General features: G+C 35.0%; 1 protein-coding gene across 1 annotated transcript in view; it reads right to left on the bottom strand.

Annotated features, from left to right (window-relative positions):
• The window catches only part of LOC137405067 (uncharacterized), a 50,680-nt gene extending 40,130 nt beyond the window's left edge, over positions 1-10,550 (bottom strand). Inside the window, exons 1-2 of the mRNA XM_068091293.1 lie at positions 10,388-10,550; positions 6,173-6,366 (exon numbers count right to left, since the gene is read on the bottom strand). Coding sequence (XP_067947394.1) covers positions 6,173-6,366; positions 10,388-10,550 — 357 coding nt within the window. The remainder of the gene's footprint in view (positions 1-6,172; positions 6,367-10,387) is intronic.
• Positions 10,551-15,787: the final 5,237 nt, after the last annotated feature.

Below are 15,787 nucleotides of genomic sequence, written 5' to 3'. Positions count from 1 at the left end.
TGACAAAATAACAAAATGAATTGACCCAAATTAAAATAATTTCTGGTTTTGAGAATTTTCGCTCAGCTCAAATAATACACTCCAAGTTACCAGATGTAACTCGTTGGTGAATTGCATTTAACTTGGAAAATTCAACCAGCAATGAAAACAAACTAAAAGGTTTTCATGTTTGTATACTAGATTGTATGAATTCGAAAAAATTATAGAAAAGATAATTATAATAACACGATAAAAAGAAATAGTATCATTGTTAAACACCAGTAAATTCAACTAGCAAATTGGTGGTCTGGCATACAAATTAACTAAAATTTGAATATTTACTGTTTAAATGTTTAAACACTAGGCTTTTAAAATATTTTTCGTACAAGCGCATGGAGCGGCAGCAAAATTGTTATATTTTTATGGTCAACCTTCATCTATATCATCAACAACAATTATGTCACAGGTTAACATATTTTTTTGGAAAACCTTGGCAAACACGTAAGCATGAAACCAAGGCTATGCGCCACCCTCAAGCTACTGAAAACTAAAAAAAAGTTCATTAAACTTGTCTATGTTTGAATGAGCCGTAAATTCTCCTCATATTTGCTGCATGAAACGCAAGCATCTCCAAAGATTTCTATAAGATATCTTTCAGGATATGATCAAAGAGAGCAAACTATTGACCCGCCCATCTAGCGAGTAGCAGCAACTATCATGGCCGTATCATCACGAATGATAAACTTTTCATATGCCAATATATCAGCGCAGTAGCTCTTCAATGTGAGACTGGAGCACGCTTGCATCCTCTGAATTGTTACACTCAAGGCCACACAAATGCTCAAAATATTACCTCAACTGATCAATGTTTTAGATTTATTTTAACAGAATTTCTATTTGATTTGGCTTTTCATTTCATACTTGCTTGTTAGACTTTCTCTTCCCGTTTGTTTACTTAAATGTTTAATGTAAATATTACACACTACAACTCGGCTTCACTTTCAACATATGTTTGTTTGTAGGATAGATTACAGAGACTATTTGTCTACAGTAGTATCCCTGTACAGTGCTACGCTACTTACTATGACTATTTTTACATACCAATTATTGGGCATGGGACATAAAATTAGTGCTAATATTTGTTGCAGAATACTAAGTAATTTTCAACTTGAAATATCCAAAAAAAATTTGAAACTATAAGTTTGTAAAACTGAAAAAGGCAATAAGTAAAATTTCCATAGAAAATAGTGAAAACTATGTAAATTAAATTTACAAAATATTTAGTGTTCGATAAAGTAAGTTAAGCCATATATTTCTACTACCAAATATAAGTAATTATGAGCCCAAATTGCTAAAATAAGATAATCATGTATTTTTTACCGACTATTATTATATTAATTTAGTTTTTAGATTTATTTTGGATTTTTACAATTATTTTTGGCATAGTCTATATAACGCACAAGTTTTAATGCTATAGCTAATTGAAGAAGTTGCGACTGTTTTTCTTGTTCTTTACATAATTAAGAAAAGCATAATGTATAAAAATAATTGCTCCAAAATTGGGCATTTTCAACATACAGAGCAGATATTAGAAGAAGCATATTATCTACGTGCGTATTATCTATTATCTTGTATATCGAGGTTTGGCTACATCAACCTTTACATTTAAAGGCACAGATACATAAAACACAAGTTGTATAAGCTTCCTTATTAGCATTCTGTGAATCCGAACAACTTCTGACATGATTACGTGATCACTAATCATTGAAGTTGCCCTCTCCTTTCACACTGTCAAACAATCAAAGGAGATGTGAAAACCGCAGTCTACACATTTTGCTAGCACTATTGAGAGAGAGCCAACGTACATGCAATTTCAAAAATTCTTTAATTTTCTTGTGAAATATCTACTGCTGTAATAGGAGCCGAGTACATCCTTCCTTCCTTCTGATGACAGAGTTAGAGGCTGGAGTAAAGGATTGCATCATATAGGTTTCAAACTCATGGCATGCAGTTTGGCGACCAAAACCTTTAATATCTTAGCCAATTATCCACCTTCCAGCATATCAGAATAATTGTGCTTATTTATGAAATATTTATTCTCTGTACTTTAAAGGCACCCTTGATGATCTCTCACAGTACACTGTACTGACATGGTACTAGTAGCCTGGGCATGGCTCTCGTGGGGCATTGGGGAGAGAGCCTGGGACACAGCGAAAAAAAGGTAAGATAACTTCTGCAAAACGAGCGACGTATGTTACATGTGACGCTCAGACTGATACTAATGGAAGCGTGTCATTAGATTCAGATCTCACGATGTATTAGATGTGGCGCGTTTAAAAGCCTATTGTCACGGTCACTCGACTTGATCTAGTAAAAAGCCTTATGTTTTTGATAGGCTGGGTGGTTACGTAACACCCCGTTTGATAATAAAACGATAAGAACCATAGGTTACTATTTCCTTGCGTTTTCATGTTAGCATTTTCATTTCATATACTGATAAAAAATTGAGCGATTCAAAAATTACTATCAAAGCTAGGCATAGTCACACTGAGACCAGAACAGTTTCAAGCTTTACAACATATTATCGCAGGTTTTGACCAATTTATAGTTCTTCTTACTGGCTTCGGAAAGAGTATTTGCTTTCAGATGGCACCGTTTTGCAGTGGTAGGTCCGAGTTGTTCATAATAACTGTCGCGAGTAATCATAATACTCGCGAGTAAAATTAAATTGAGATTACTTTTTACTAGATAAACTTTTCTTTACTAGCAGCGTGCGATTCATTTTTGTTGTTCTATTGCTATTCGTTTGCTATGTTTGTATTGTTGTTGTGAATTTTTTTATTCAATTGATTTAATTTTTTATTTTAATTAAATCAAAACATAATGAATTGAACATATGAAATAATATAAATTTCGTGATTGATTAATTATGCAACCAACATTTCATACTTACTAACCAGCGTTTGTTTGCTGCCAATTCAGATTAAAAAATAATACTCCTTCGGAAATAACGATTGTGATATTAGCGACTTCAGAAGTTGACTTTTAGAGTTGTCTTCCCGGCGTGTTGCTATGTGTCCCAGGCTGTCTCTCCCAATCATCCACGAGAGCCATGCCCAGGCTAGGGTACTAGTAACTTACAATTATTCGTAAACCTTGTGTGTGTGACCAGAAGTGCAGGTCAAGGACAAATGTGAAGTATTACTGTTATGGTTTGTAACCTAACTAACTATAGGAAAAAGTCGAACGCTGTGGGCAAGACATTCGTTCCTGTCTAGTTATAGAATGTTATTTAATGTAGGCTAACATTTGTCTTAAAAACAAACCTTAATGTTACTAGTATTATGTGTTGGTTACTGTTGCACCTAAGCTTTTGGAAGCCCTATGCGCATAAATTCAAGTTTATTGCATGCCGTAGTCAGTTAATGTTAACAAAGATGATGATTATAGTAAATAATATTAATATTTTACTATAATACTATTAAACAGTAATAATTGATTGTTTGCAATCAATACTATATTACTATTACCGCTTTGCACAAGTCAGCATATTAACAGGTCTATAATTTTCATTTTGATTCTATCAAACTTGCTTGAATGTTAAAAAATCTTGCATGCAAAATTTTGCTATTTTTACATATACACCATTGCGTAAAGTGTACACCACATGGTGACTGTGAAACCGGTTTTGACATCAACTAAAGTAAGATAAAGTTAATACTGTAACATTGTATTCAACAAATAATTATTCTCACTAGCCCCCTGGCAGTCCCCTGAGCCATAAAAACTTGTCAGGTGTAACGATTAGATATACAGCTAGTTGAATGTCCAGTGTTGCGTGAGTAATAAAAAAGGTTTTGGACAGAAAATTTAATTTCAATCAACATATGCAACATTTACCATTCTAACTTTTAAATGAAGATGCTTGTTTATTTTTTTTATTGATCCAAGTTTAATTAAGTTCACGCTATACAGATTTACATAATTATAACATTTTGGGGAAGTCTGGGCACATATTCTTCTAATAGTTCGAGGGTGCTAAATGAAGCTTGTGTATTGTGGCGGACATTGCATTTACTTTATTTACTCCTATATGCCTTATACTGTCTTGTCTTTGTAAATATCGTGATTCGTCTCCCCTGTCTGTTGCATATGCTTATTTTTTACTACTCTGTACGTTTTTAATCGGTGACGCCAATAATTATTTAATCATATTTATACTTCTTTTTATTTTATTATTATATTCAGCTTCGACCGTGTGCTATGTTTTTACTTGTTTTTGTACATATCCACCTTCCTTTTATATGGTAGTAAATTGGGTGACTTGGCAAGATGGGCCAGGCTCCCAGTGGAGTTGTGAATGCCTCTGCTGTACATTGATTGTGGCGCTTACAGTCAAATACAAACTTATTCACTTTGAACTCATACACTCATTCTCTGCCTGAAACAGGGGTGGATTGCAGTAGCCAGTTAAGGGAAGGCGCTTGACCTTAACAGTATTTCAACCAATTGCCATTAAAAATTGGCTGGTGTAATAAGCCAATTATTCAATAGTATGGAAAGGTGATCGTGCAGCGTTGTCTGTCCACAAAACCACAGTTACCGAGTTCAATTCCAGTGCGAAGCAATTTTTTCAATCGTATAATTTTATCGCTATAACTGGACATATGGACAACAGACGACACACCAAATGACAAACACTGAGATTTATATATTTATATATATAGAATATTCTGCTAAAGATTATTACCCAAACGCCAGACAAATGGACGGACATACACACACCGCTACTATTATAGCAGTGATTGATTGCACACAATTCCTTTGCTTGGGTGACATGTTGTATCTGGTTTCTATGCCTCTCCTTTCTCTTTCAGATGACTTACAGGGGAATCAAAGTGATATCGTGTAGCATTTGTATACAACCATTATCACAGATCACACACATTGACGCACTAAATTTATACAGATTAGCGCCTCATCAATGATAATTGGGGTCATTGTCCACAAAAACACGACTTTACTTCCGTTATGAACGGTAGATGTGAAACAAATAATCCTTCATGCACGATCATCAGTTTAATTTTAGTATTGTACGTTTCGGACTAGGTAAGCCGCGCCCCTATATAAGCCGCATCTACTTTATTTTCCAAAAAACGATAATAAAACAATACATAGGCCGCACCTTTGTATAGGCCGCAGAACTCAGGGCGGTGCTTTTTAACGCGGCAGCAACTTTGCTGGTTAAAACGGAACAGTGCCTAACAGCACTTGTTTCATATTAACCGACGCTTTTTAACCTAGTGCCTAACGGAACAGTACCGTTAGGCATTGTTTCGTGTTTGCTTTCACCGCTAAAGGCGCACTAGCCGGAGATTCTGGTTAATGCGTCCTAGCGGTGAAAGAAAAACCGCAGATTAGCCGCACCCTTATATATGCCGCATGGCTCAAATCATCAGAAAAAAGTAGCGGCTAATAGTCCAAAAAGTACGGTAATTTTCAGTCGCAGTATGGGGTAGTGATGTTAGCTGTTGTGAATAAAGCTAAACCATGTAAATATAACTACAAGGTAAGCCTAGCCTCTAGCTCAGTCTCGGCCAACGTTTCTCTCATTCGATATGCTCATTTCTACGAGAACGTAGGAGATTCACGAGCCTCTTGCTTCAAGTAAAACATGCTGTCTCTACAACTGCATATGTCCATCTACACAGATTTTCTAGGGCCGGTGATAACCAAATCGGGGCTTACAAAGTGCAGATGCTTCACCCAAAGCAACTAAAGTTTGTAAAAAACCGTCACTTGGATACGAGGTAAATTTTGACGATTAATGATGTTTTAGCTATTTTCCTGAAGCAATACTTGCATTTGTTAGATTACAAATCACAAAAAAGAATGCTTGCTTGTGGTAATAATAAGTCGTCCAATCAAAGACAAGCTTCAATTGCACCCGACCGACCAAAATTAAGCATGACCAAATCTGTGTGGCTGCAAGACTTAGGCCCGATTAGTTTGGCTGAATCTTTCAAATTGAAGTACCTGACATCTTAAGCAAAGGTTCAGTTGCCATGCAGCCACCGGTCTAGCCCCATCATTCCGAGCTATCTTCCTAGCCCCATCATTCCCAGCCACCTGCCTAGCCCCATCATTCCCTAAGACACAAACTCCTTATGTCAGATAGATAATTGAGACTAACCATCATTCCAGGGCGGGATTTTCCAGAAAACAGAGCATCAAAGTCAGTTGGAGCGACAGAGTCCTCTTCAAAGCCTCTGTTATCAGGAGCTGCATTGTTTCTGGGTGGGTAGGGAGATGATCCGTAGTCCGTAACGCTTACCGTTGGTGGGGCAGTATAGCCTGTGGTACCATAGCCTGGAGAGCTATATGCGCCTGTAATGCAGGGTGGGTAAAAATTATCTATCAGATCAGTTAATTATAGACAATGCGAAACCAATTCCGGTATCAGCCTTATTTGATATCTCACTACAGTAATAGAAATCCATAACGCTAGATACCCATGTTGTAACTACATCCATAGGCACTACGATGCTTGCATATGAAAAAACATAACAAACCTGAGGAATTGAACCTCAGCCTTACTGTTCATCATCGCGCGCAATGACCCTTTCAGATTAGTTACATTTAAAGATGAACGTACACAAAATGTTACTAGATCTTATCAAAAAGTATCGGTATTTTTTATCATTTTCGATTGTTTTTGATGTTTGAGGCAATCTGATTGCCAGGATGTTTCAACACTTTTAATGTTTGTCTTCGATGCACATCGTCGGTTATGTGAGCCGTAGACCGATGACATCAACGAAGCCGTGTGGATACGCTGAGAAAGTTTCAACTACGAAACTCTCTTGATATTTCGCCGAGCATCAACATCCGCCTGTACAATGTGAAGCGCTTTGGTGATAGTAGTTCGCATGCAGTCGCTGATAGCGTGGTTTATTTATTTCCGTTTATGATAGTCGCTGCAGGACTAGGATTCGATTCACCCATGCGAAAACAAAAGTTTCTTCGCAAAAAATAAAAGAAAAATGAAAATACCACGTCAAGGATTATATGCTGATGCAACCACAAATGGGTTTGGGATAGTGTGAACATTATTATCATCAATGATCACCGAAATATTGTAGCATCAATGCCGAGACACTGCAATATGGTGTGAACCAGCTCGAATGAATAAACAATTTGAATAGTATTGTATTAATTAATCATAAATGTATTCCATTAATAATGAGGTTACTCAATTTGCACAGCTTATTGGGTGGCATATCCAATCAGAAAAGACAAACAAAGACTTTCCGCTAAGCGCAATATGAATCAGTCTTTCAATGGTAATACTTTATTGGCAATAATTATATTTCAAACAGAAATCTTTTCCAAATTATCTCATACAAAAATCACAAAACAAAAATAAAAAATGGCAACAATTAGCCAATAAACTCAAATAAATGGTTATAAATATAGTGTTTAAGATGCCTTTCCTTGTTGAGAGAACGGATATTAGGTGAAATATTGTTAAAGCAATGGCAATGGTACTTTGAAAATAATTGTTAGAGGATGTATGCGGTTTGTTCATATCACATAAGTTAAAGTGTTCAGATGACCTACAGAGCATCACTGAATTGTAACTTTAAAAATTAGCAGTGATGAAACATTATTTTTTTTAACCTAGTTATTTTATCTGGATAAAAAATAGATTATCATAGTTAACAAGTGGCAAAGAGCCAGCAGCCACAAGGCAGCTAACTTATCAACGAGGCGAATAGGTAGGTAGTGAGACAGAACAAACTAAAGTTGGAAAGTTTAATGCTTCATATTTATTCCTTTTTAAATGCTAAAATGTTGTAATGGCATAAAAATTGTTATATTTTTATGGTCAACCTTAGTTTATATCATAAACAATACACAAGTTATGCGCCACAAGTTAGCATATTATTGGAATACTGGTGCAAACTGGTAAGCATGGAACCAAGGCTATGTACCAACGCCGAGCTAATAAAAGCAGCGAAGAATAAAAACATCAATTTCTGCAGAAAGTTCATAAAACTTGGCTTTTTTTGAATATAAAGTAAGCTCTCCATTAATCAGCCACATGAAATGTAATCTATCATCAACAACGATTACCTCACAACGTGCTTAACGTCATCTCTAAGCGCTTAGAAAGCAGCAGCCATTAATAAACATTTATAAAAGCTATAAATTTATAAAGTCGTTTATATGTCAGCATATAAACACTAAACTAAAAATATTTCAAGTACAAATCAATCGTTTGAATCAACTATTAAATTTTAATATTTAGAAAAGGTATAATGATTATGAATTAATATGCAAAACATCTACACATCTCACTGTAACTGTAACAAGAAAACATTAGGTGAGTGGAAGATTGAAATCCATTGTAACATGTCTGGCAAACACCCCTGAATTAGTAGAGTCTGTTGGCAAATATTATTACTAAGCAAGTGGTCATTCCAGGTTTCAGAAGAGTATAAACCTTATGTAATACAAGCTACCAGTTCCATCTTATTATTGCAAATAAAAGGGGTTGAGAAGGTTAAAATTTGTAAACATTTATGAAATCATGTTATACTCTTTTCCTGCACTGCCTTAAACTTTGTTCTGGTCTTTATTTAGTCATAAATACTGATTCTCTTAAATTAAGCCATTAGTTTTGCTATCTTCTTTATTAACCTATAGAATATATTTAATATCTTAAATAATAAATTAATTAAGAAATTATTGATATTACTTGAGCAGCTTAATGTTTAAATAAATACTAAATTGAACTTTTAGATAACTTAACACTTTCACAGACAATAAAGCTATGCCAAACTCTCATAATCATACAATGCTTAACAGGTGTATAAAATAATATAAAATAGCTATATTTAGATTTCCGTAGCTGAAAACAACTAATTGTCTGTGAACAAAAACATGCATGTGTACTACAACAGGTTATAAAAAGAACATATCTGCTATGACGCAGGTAAAAACACAAAGGGGTCGAAACTAATACCGCTGCAGGTAAAAGTCATTCCTGCACCTGAGATCTAAACATAACTCTCTAGAGACAAAACCCATGAGACCTGCACCGACCATATCCCATCCTACTTGTCAGCAATGTTGTTAAACCAGCTAATGCAATTTTCGAAACCACAGCGCAATGTTTTAAACTTCAATGAAATCAAAAAGTTTTCATTTGTATGCAACCTATACTTGAGAATAGTTAACAAAATGTGTCAAAATTTTTGGATTAAATTAGAAAGAATTAGATGCTCTGTATTTTTGGTATAGTAAATATATACTAAATTCAAGTTGGAGTTATAGTCAGTATTCTTAACTCTTTGGCTGGATTAAAGCCTTGCAAAAAAACCACCCTAAAGTCATGTAATATATTTTTGAAAATTCAATAAAATCGGTATTTTATGAACATGCATATCTCAAAGGGAAATTTATTTTTATTAAAAAAACTTTTATACATAAACATTCATTTACATATGTACTACTACAAAAATGCTACAGCTATACACAGTTGTCCCTGTATGAAATGCTTGAAAGAATTCCTTTCGGTAGAGTTCAACGTTACATCGTAGTTGTGCGAGCTACCATTACAATCACTTGTCTCTGTATATTCAAAGCTTCTAAAATTTTACACCACTTCCATCATCTGGATTTTTTTTGTACTGATCAGACAAAAAATCACTAGCGATCGCAGGATCAAATAAATTTTTATTTTACCGTTTTGAACGTCAAACGGAGTTGACTGGTTTTTCCAACTTCCATTTTTTTCTAAGGAGGCCTGATTTCTTTAGCTTTCAGCACAAGGCAACGCCTCTCAGATAATCATTTCATATTGTAATTTAACGACTAATATCTTGTTGATCATATTTAAATTTTATTAGCGTTCATATCCTTTGTTTAACGTTACTAGGCAACAGCTTTATAAACGTATACCAAAAGCGACATAAAAGTCGTTTCCCCACGCAACCGATAAACGAGATTTTTGCTGTTTCCCCAGCCAAAGGGTTAGAGCAGTCATATCTTATGCTTGGGCTTTTAGGCATTTTTTGAATTGAAAAAGATTTTACAGAAAAAATTAGAAATTATTTAAAAAACATAGAATCACGTTTGTAGACTACATCTATAAACAACATCACGCCTGGCACAGTGTGATATTCCAAAAATCACACAGTGTGATTCCAAACGATGTAATAGCAGCTTTTATGATTGAGGGTTATCCTGAAGTTATCTTCTCCATAACTGATTCCATAATCCTCTTGCTTGACACATAGTAGACAAAGACTATGGTATTATTAGGTCTAGATTTGTCATAAGTAGTTCTTTGCCAGCTAAGTTAACTAGCAGTGTGTCCTAAAATAGTTACATTATGACTTACCTCCTGTAAGAGTTGCGCCACCCTGACCATAACCTGACGCATTAGCACCATAGACATTAGGCTGAGAGTCGGGGGTACCTCCTATCCTTCCTCCAAATGGTGGGGTGTTGGCGGAGAACTGAGGATTGGTAGCAGATGTTGGCCCGTCAAAACTAGCCGACATTTTCGGTATGGGAAGTTTCTCTATCACTAAAACAATCAATTCTAGATGAACTGCCTTACTTGTCACTGCTCATTCTAACCAAGGAATGATATTGTGAATCAAATTTATATTTATTTTACATAACTTTAGCATGAATTTTCAATTAACATAATTTAACACGAAACTCTATTTTCGAATCATTTGTTTAAAGCAATTTTTTGCAATCTCCACAATTTTGCATGAAATACTTAATAAATAATATTTTGTTTTCATAGCTTATTGTATATACATGTTAAAAACCTAGTAACAGAAAAAATAAAACTATCATTGAAGGGCTGTAAGAAAAATTTGTAGTCTAAACGAAAGCCTGGTACACACCGTATTGCATCATCTCAGAGTTGTACTCTGGCAATTATTTGTACATGTAGACCGTGTGAACGCTTGACAATAACATCATCAAGGCAATGCAGACACGTAAGACAATTTAGAACTGTCAATTTCTCCTGATATTTTTCAATGCATCAACAATTATAGTTGTGCAGCGTGAACTACTTCGGCAATGGTGATTGGGTGTTGCAGATTGTGTAACCTACATGTATATTTTCCTTCATGATAGTTTATGTAAGACTAGTATTTCAGCCACTACATTGTATAACGGGAACATTACCTAGCTGACTAGATGGTGTAAACACTGATGGGTTTGTGATGGTGTCAACAATATTAACGCAATTTTTGTCCCTTGACTAAAAAGTTGTAATGATTAATTTCTAATGCAGCCAACAATGCCATAGCAGATTAAACATAGTGCTAACGTGTTAACAATGTTAACACAACTTTTTTAATATAGCTAAGAAGTTGTATTGATTCATTTCTAATGCATCTAGCAACACCATAGCCAGATTATACATAATACTGATATATAGTCTCCTTTGTAGTGCTCACACCTCATTACAACCTACACCATCATGTAGACTGAGCATTTTTTTAAATGCAACCAAAGACAGATCCATCTTTCATTTATTTCTCAGAATAATACGGATGATTATGTAATTGTCTTGCTTGAGAGTTGTGTATGCTTGTAAACATATCATCAGCCAGCTTAACACCTTTTTGTATTTCAATTAAATAAAGTATAATTATTTTTAATATAATTGTTAGACTGGATGTTTAAATGTTTTGCATCTCTGTATTTTTGAGAATAGGCAATAGCAGAGAAATAAGTTGAATGTATCACATAAAAAAGTCTACAGTATTCATGATAAGAGCTAATAAGAGAGAAAAAATGGATAGAGAGACGAATAGGAGAGGCTGCATAGGGGTGGAAGAAGGTATGGTGGAAAAGAAGGAAAGAGAATGCAGAAAAAAAGTTAGCAAAGAGAGAGAAAAAAGAGCAAAGAGAGAGTGGAGAGAGAGAGTGGAGAGAGAGGGAGAGAGGAGGCTAATGAGCGAGATGGAGAGAGAGAGGATAGAGAAAAAAAAATTAGGAGAGAAAAAGAAGAGGGATATGTGAGAGAAAGGGATTAGAAGAGATAAGTAGGAGAGTAAGGGGAGATAATGACTAATCTTCAATGTCAAGCATGCATATCCAGATTTCGTAGGCATGCTGTAGCAGACAGAGAAGCAGTGCCAGTCATATCCTTATTACCAAACTAATTCAAATCAAGAACTCTATATCTGTTAAACACAAACTTTGAAAAGCTTTATTTCCAGATGACAAATGCTACGCAATGATAAGTTCGAGAAGACAAATTCGCCTTTCGCCTCTGTATCTAGACATGATGAGCTCACCGCGTGTGTATTTTTAGCAATTAGCTTAAAAATGAATCAACTACCATATGCTGAGTGACTAGCTGCCATGCATACATCATACTTAGACAAATTGTACAATTGCTGTTCCAAAACATTCACAATAGACATAAAACTTTTCTGTAAGTTTTACAGCTAATATGCGTAGTCATTTATCTTTAACCTACTTATATATAAACACGACTGCTACAAGTGTATAGTTGCTACACTAAGCCTTAAACATACATTTGCGTGTTACAATGTTAACATCTAGAAAGTCTTAAACTTACTTAGAAGTTGTCATATCTTGAACTCATATAATCACATACATGTATTCACTTCAATTTGTCATATCAGGTCCAGCACAAATACTATGCATGAGCTAGCATATTACACGTGAAATGAAGGAACTTTTACCTTTTAAATTTTTATGTGATACGCAATATGCCAATGACTTAACCAAGTACACTCCCAAGGAGCGAACAGCCAATTACAGGCAAGATAAGAATTTATATACGGAGTTCAGTCGTAACTGTATGGCCAGCGTTAAGAAAAGATTTACACATTTAATTAGCGGCACAATTATGAATAAAAATTGACTAGGCAATTCTTAATGAATGCAGGAAGTATAATTGGATGAAACACGTATTAGAAATGAAAAGCGCATATCAGATTATAATGGGTCAATAAAGATAAAGAGCTATGTCTATTGATTGGAGAAGAAATCAACCTATAATTAGGGGGTTTAAAAGACAAATTGGTTTTACACGGCTTAGCTTCACTACAGTTAAACCAATTTAAAGGCGATTTTTGACAATTAATGAAAGATTAATTTTCTGTTGTATCATAAGCCCATGCAACGATAGTAGAACAGAGGCTATTGAGTCATAGCATGGCTAGATTGAAGCTGGTCTCCCGATGGACACATCTATAGAAGAGAAATTATAGCTAATAGATAGAGCTTTAGAGTGTTCATAATTGCAGTAAGAATTAGTTTTTTGCAAAAAGACCATACAAATTGGAATGTTTCAAACTTTTCTATTTTGTTGGACCAAAATACAGATATTTTTGCAGAGTTACCTCATATTGCAGATCTCAAGATAATTTTCAAGATTTTTAATTCATAAACATACAGTCATACTTCGACATAAAAGCTTAATGCGCTCCGCAAATGAGCTTGTATGTGAATTTACTCATGTCTAAAAGGTTTTATTTTCTATATAAAATAACTAAACACAAATTAATCTGCTACTATACTCTGAAAAAAACATATAAAATAGGATATTACCGTGGGGAAGCGAAGCGTGTTTTAATTGTTGCTATACAGAACATAGGCTAACAAAGTAAAAAATACCTATTTCGTTGTTAGAATATGCAATAAAAGGTAACATTATGTACACGACTATAAGTTTTGAACTTCAAGACATAAGGAGTGGCTTACGACGCTCTCAGACAGACTTAACGGCAACGCGTTTGTTACACAAAACCTTTATGAATATAACTGACCCTAGATAGATTTATCTTACTAAACACCCACTTGAAGTTATGTTTGAATCTCTTACTAAAATTACTTAATTTTTGTCAATATATATTTTAGTAGGCCTACCTGTTTGCCACTTTTTGCGTTGTATTTACTATAACTTTTAGCCAATATTTTACCATTTTTTCAAACTGATTCGAGACGATTGGACGATGCTGTTCTCGAGAGCGGCCTCCCGCACACTTGGGCCATATAGTGGCCATCGGGAAGTAGCTCATTTGCTCATATCGCAAGTGACTATGACTGTACATCTATAGTAAGTACATGTAGTTGTTCTGAAGTTGCAAGGAATATGTGAAAGAAATGTAAACATCTTACCCACACCCTATAACAGTCACTTTACTAGTTTTTGTTTTTGTCCCATGATCTATTTTGTTTAAAGGTTGACTTGCAACAAAATTCCCATTACAGTTATTTGGTATCAAAAGATTCGTCATGTCTTATTCTGCTGTGTTGTAGGTGCCAAATATGTGGAAATAAACTGATTCCAATCTACGACAGTTTCGTGATGGCGGCGATTAACGGTTGCTTTTGAGCTTTAAAGAGCTTTTAATCACATTTCCACATATTTTGCACCTACAACACAGCAGATTGAAGGTAGGGCCACACGTATCGTGTAATTTCAACTAATCTGGGAAATTCCATTCGTACGAAATTTCTGACCTGCCACACGGAGTTTCCCCACCACGGATTCGTACGAAACTAACTTTCAACTAGCCAATCAGAACGCGGTAATAAATTGAAGCCGATTCCGTTTCAATCATTTGCGCCAAAGAAAACGATATGCGCCAAGAAAAAAGATATGCGCCAAAGAAAACGACATTCAACATTCAACTAACCTTTTCAACCGACCAATCAAACAACGATTCGTAGGAATTTTTGACGTTTCGTTCAGTTCAGGATTCTTTTATCGTGCGCAACCAACAATGGACGAATTCGTCCAAATGTCAATTCGTACGAATCGTTTCGTCCAAATTTCGCCGATTTCGTGAGAATTTTGTCTCGTGTGGCCCTACCTTAAGACATGATGAATCTTTTGATACCAAATAACTGTAATGTGAATTTTGTTGCAAGTCAATCATTAAATGACATTGACCAGTGTAAATAAAGTTAACAGGTAACAGCTATTTATACATATATCATCTCAAAGTGTCTTATCTAATCTGGAGCAGCAGTAGTTCAGCGGTTAGTGCGCTGCATACAATCGTTAGCTCAGTGGTTCAAATCACAAGAGAACCATTGGTGGTGTTAGGTAGGGCAACCACAATTGCTCTTGTCAAATCCCATGAGCAGATACTCACCGTATATTTAGTCCAGGATAAATCTGGCTTGGAATAAACTGCCAAACAAGCAGCAGAGGGAATAAATTTTGATAATGAAATTGGATTTTTTTAATAATAATTTACGCGGTCTACAAAATATGTTACTGATTAGGCCTTTGGAAAGTTATACTTCAGATATGCATTTGGGGTACGTATTCTTTTCAACTTTCCTATCCTAAAACTAACCTAAAGCAACAGGTTAAACACATTTGTGTACGTAAAATCCATCTCATCAAGTTTTTTGCAAACTAATAAGTTTTCTTTGCAACCAGAATTCAGTTTTACATTGCGTAGATGGTGTCAACAGTTTTCAAGGCAAACTACATAGCTGTACCAAATGTGTTACTCGATATACCAAGCTATAGGAGTGCACGATAGAGACCTTTTAGGCATAGTTGAAAAATTTACATGAACATAGTGGTACCTTGAGATACAAAGTTAGGTCGTTCAAGACCTGAGCATGGATTCCAAAACATTGAAACCATTAAAGGGTAATTTACAAATTACAACTATTTATACTAATATGACCATGTTATTTCATTCTTTGATGTTTGAAGAACAAAAAACTAGAATTGCAGGCAAAAACAGTCACAATGTGCATCTCCAAGCAG

This window comes from Watersipora subatra, chromosome 9, assembly GCF_963576615.1.
Source record: "Watersipora subatra chromosome 9, tzWatSuba1.1, whole genome shotgun sequence".
Taxonomy (NCBI): Eukaryota; Metazoa; Bryozoa; class Gymnolaemata; order Cheilostomatida; family Watersiporidae; genus Watersipora; species Watersipora subatra.
This window is presented reverse-complemented; position numbering and strand designations above follow the sequence as displayed.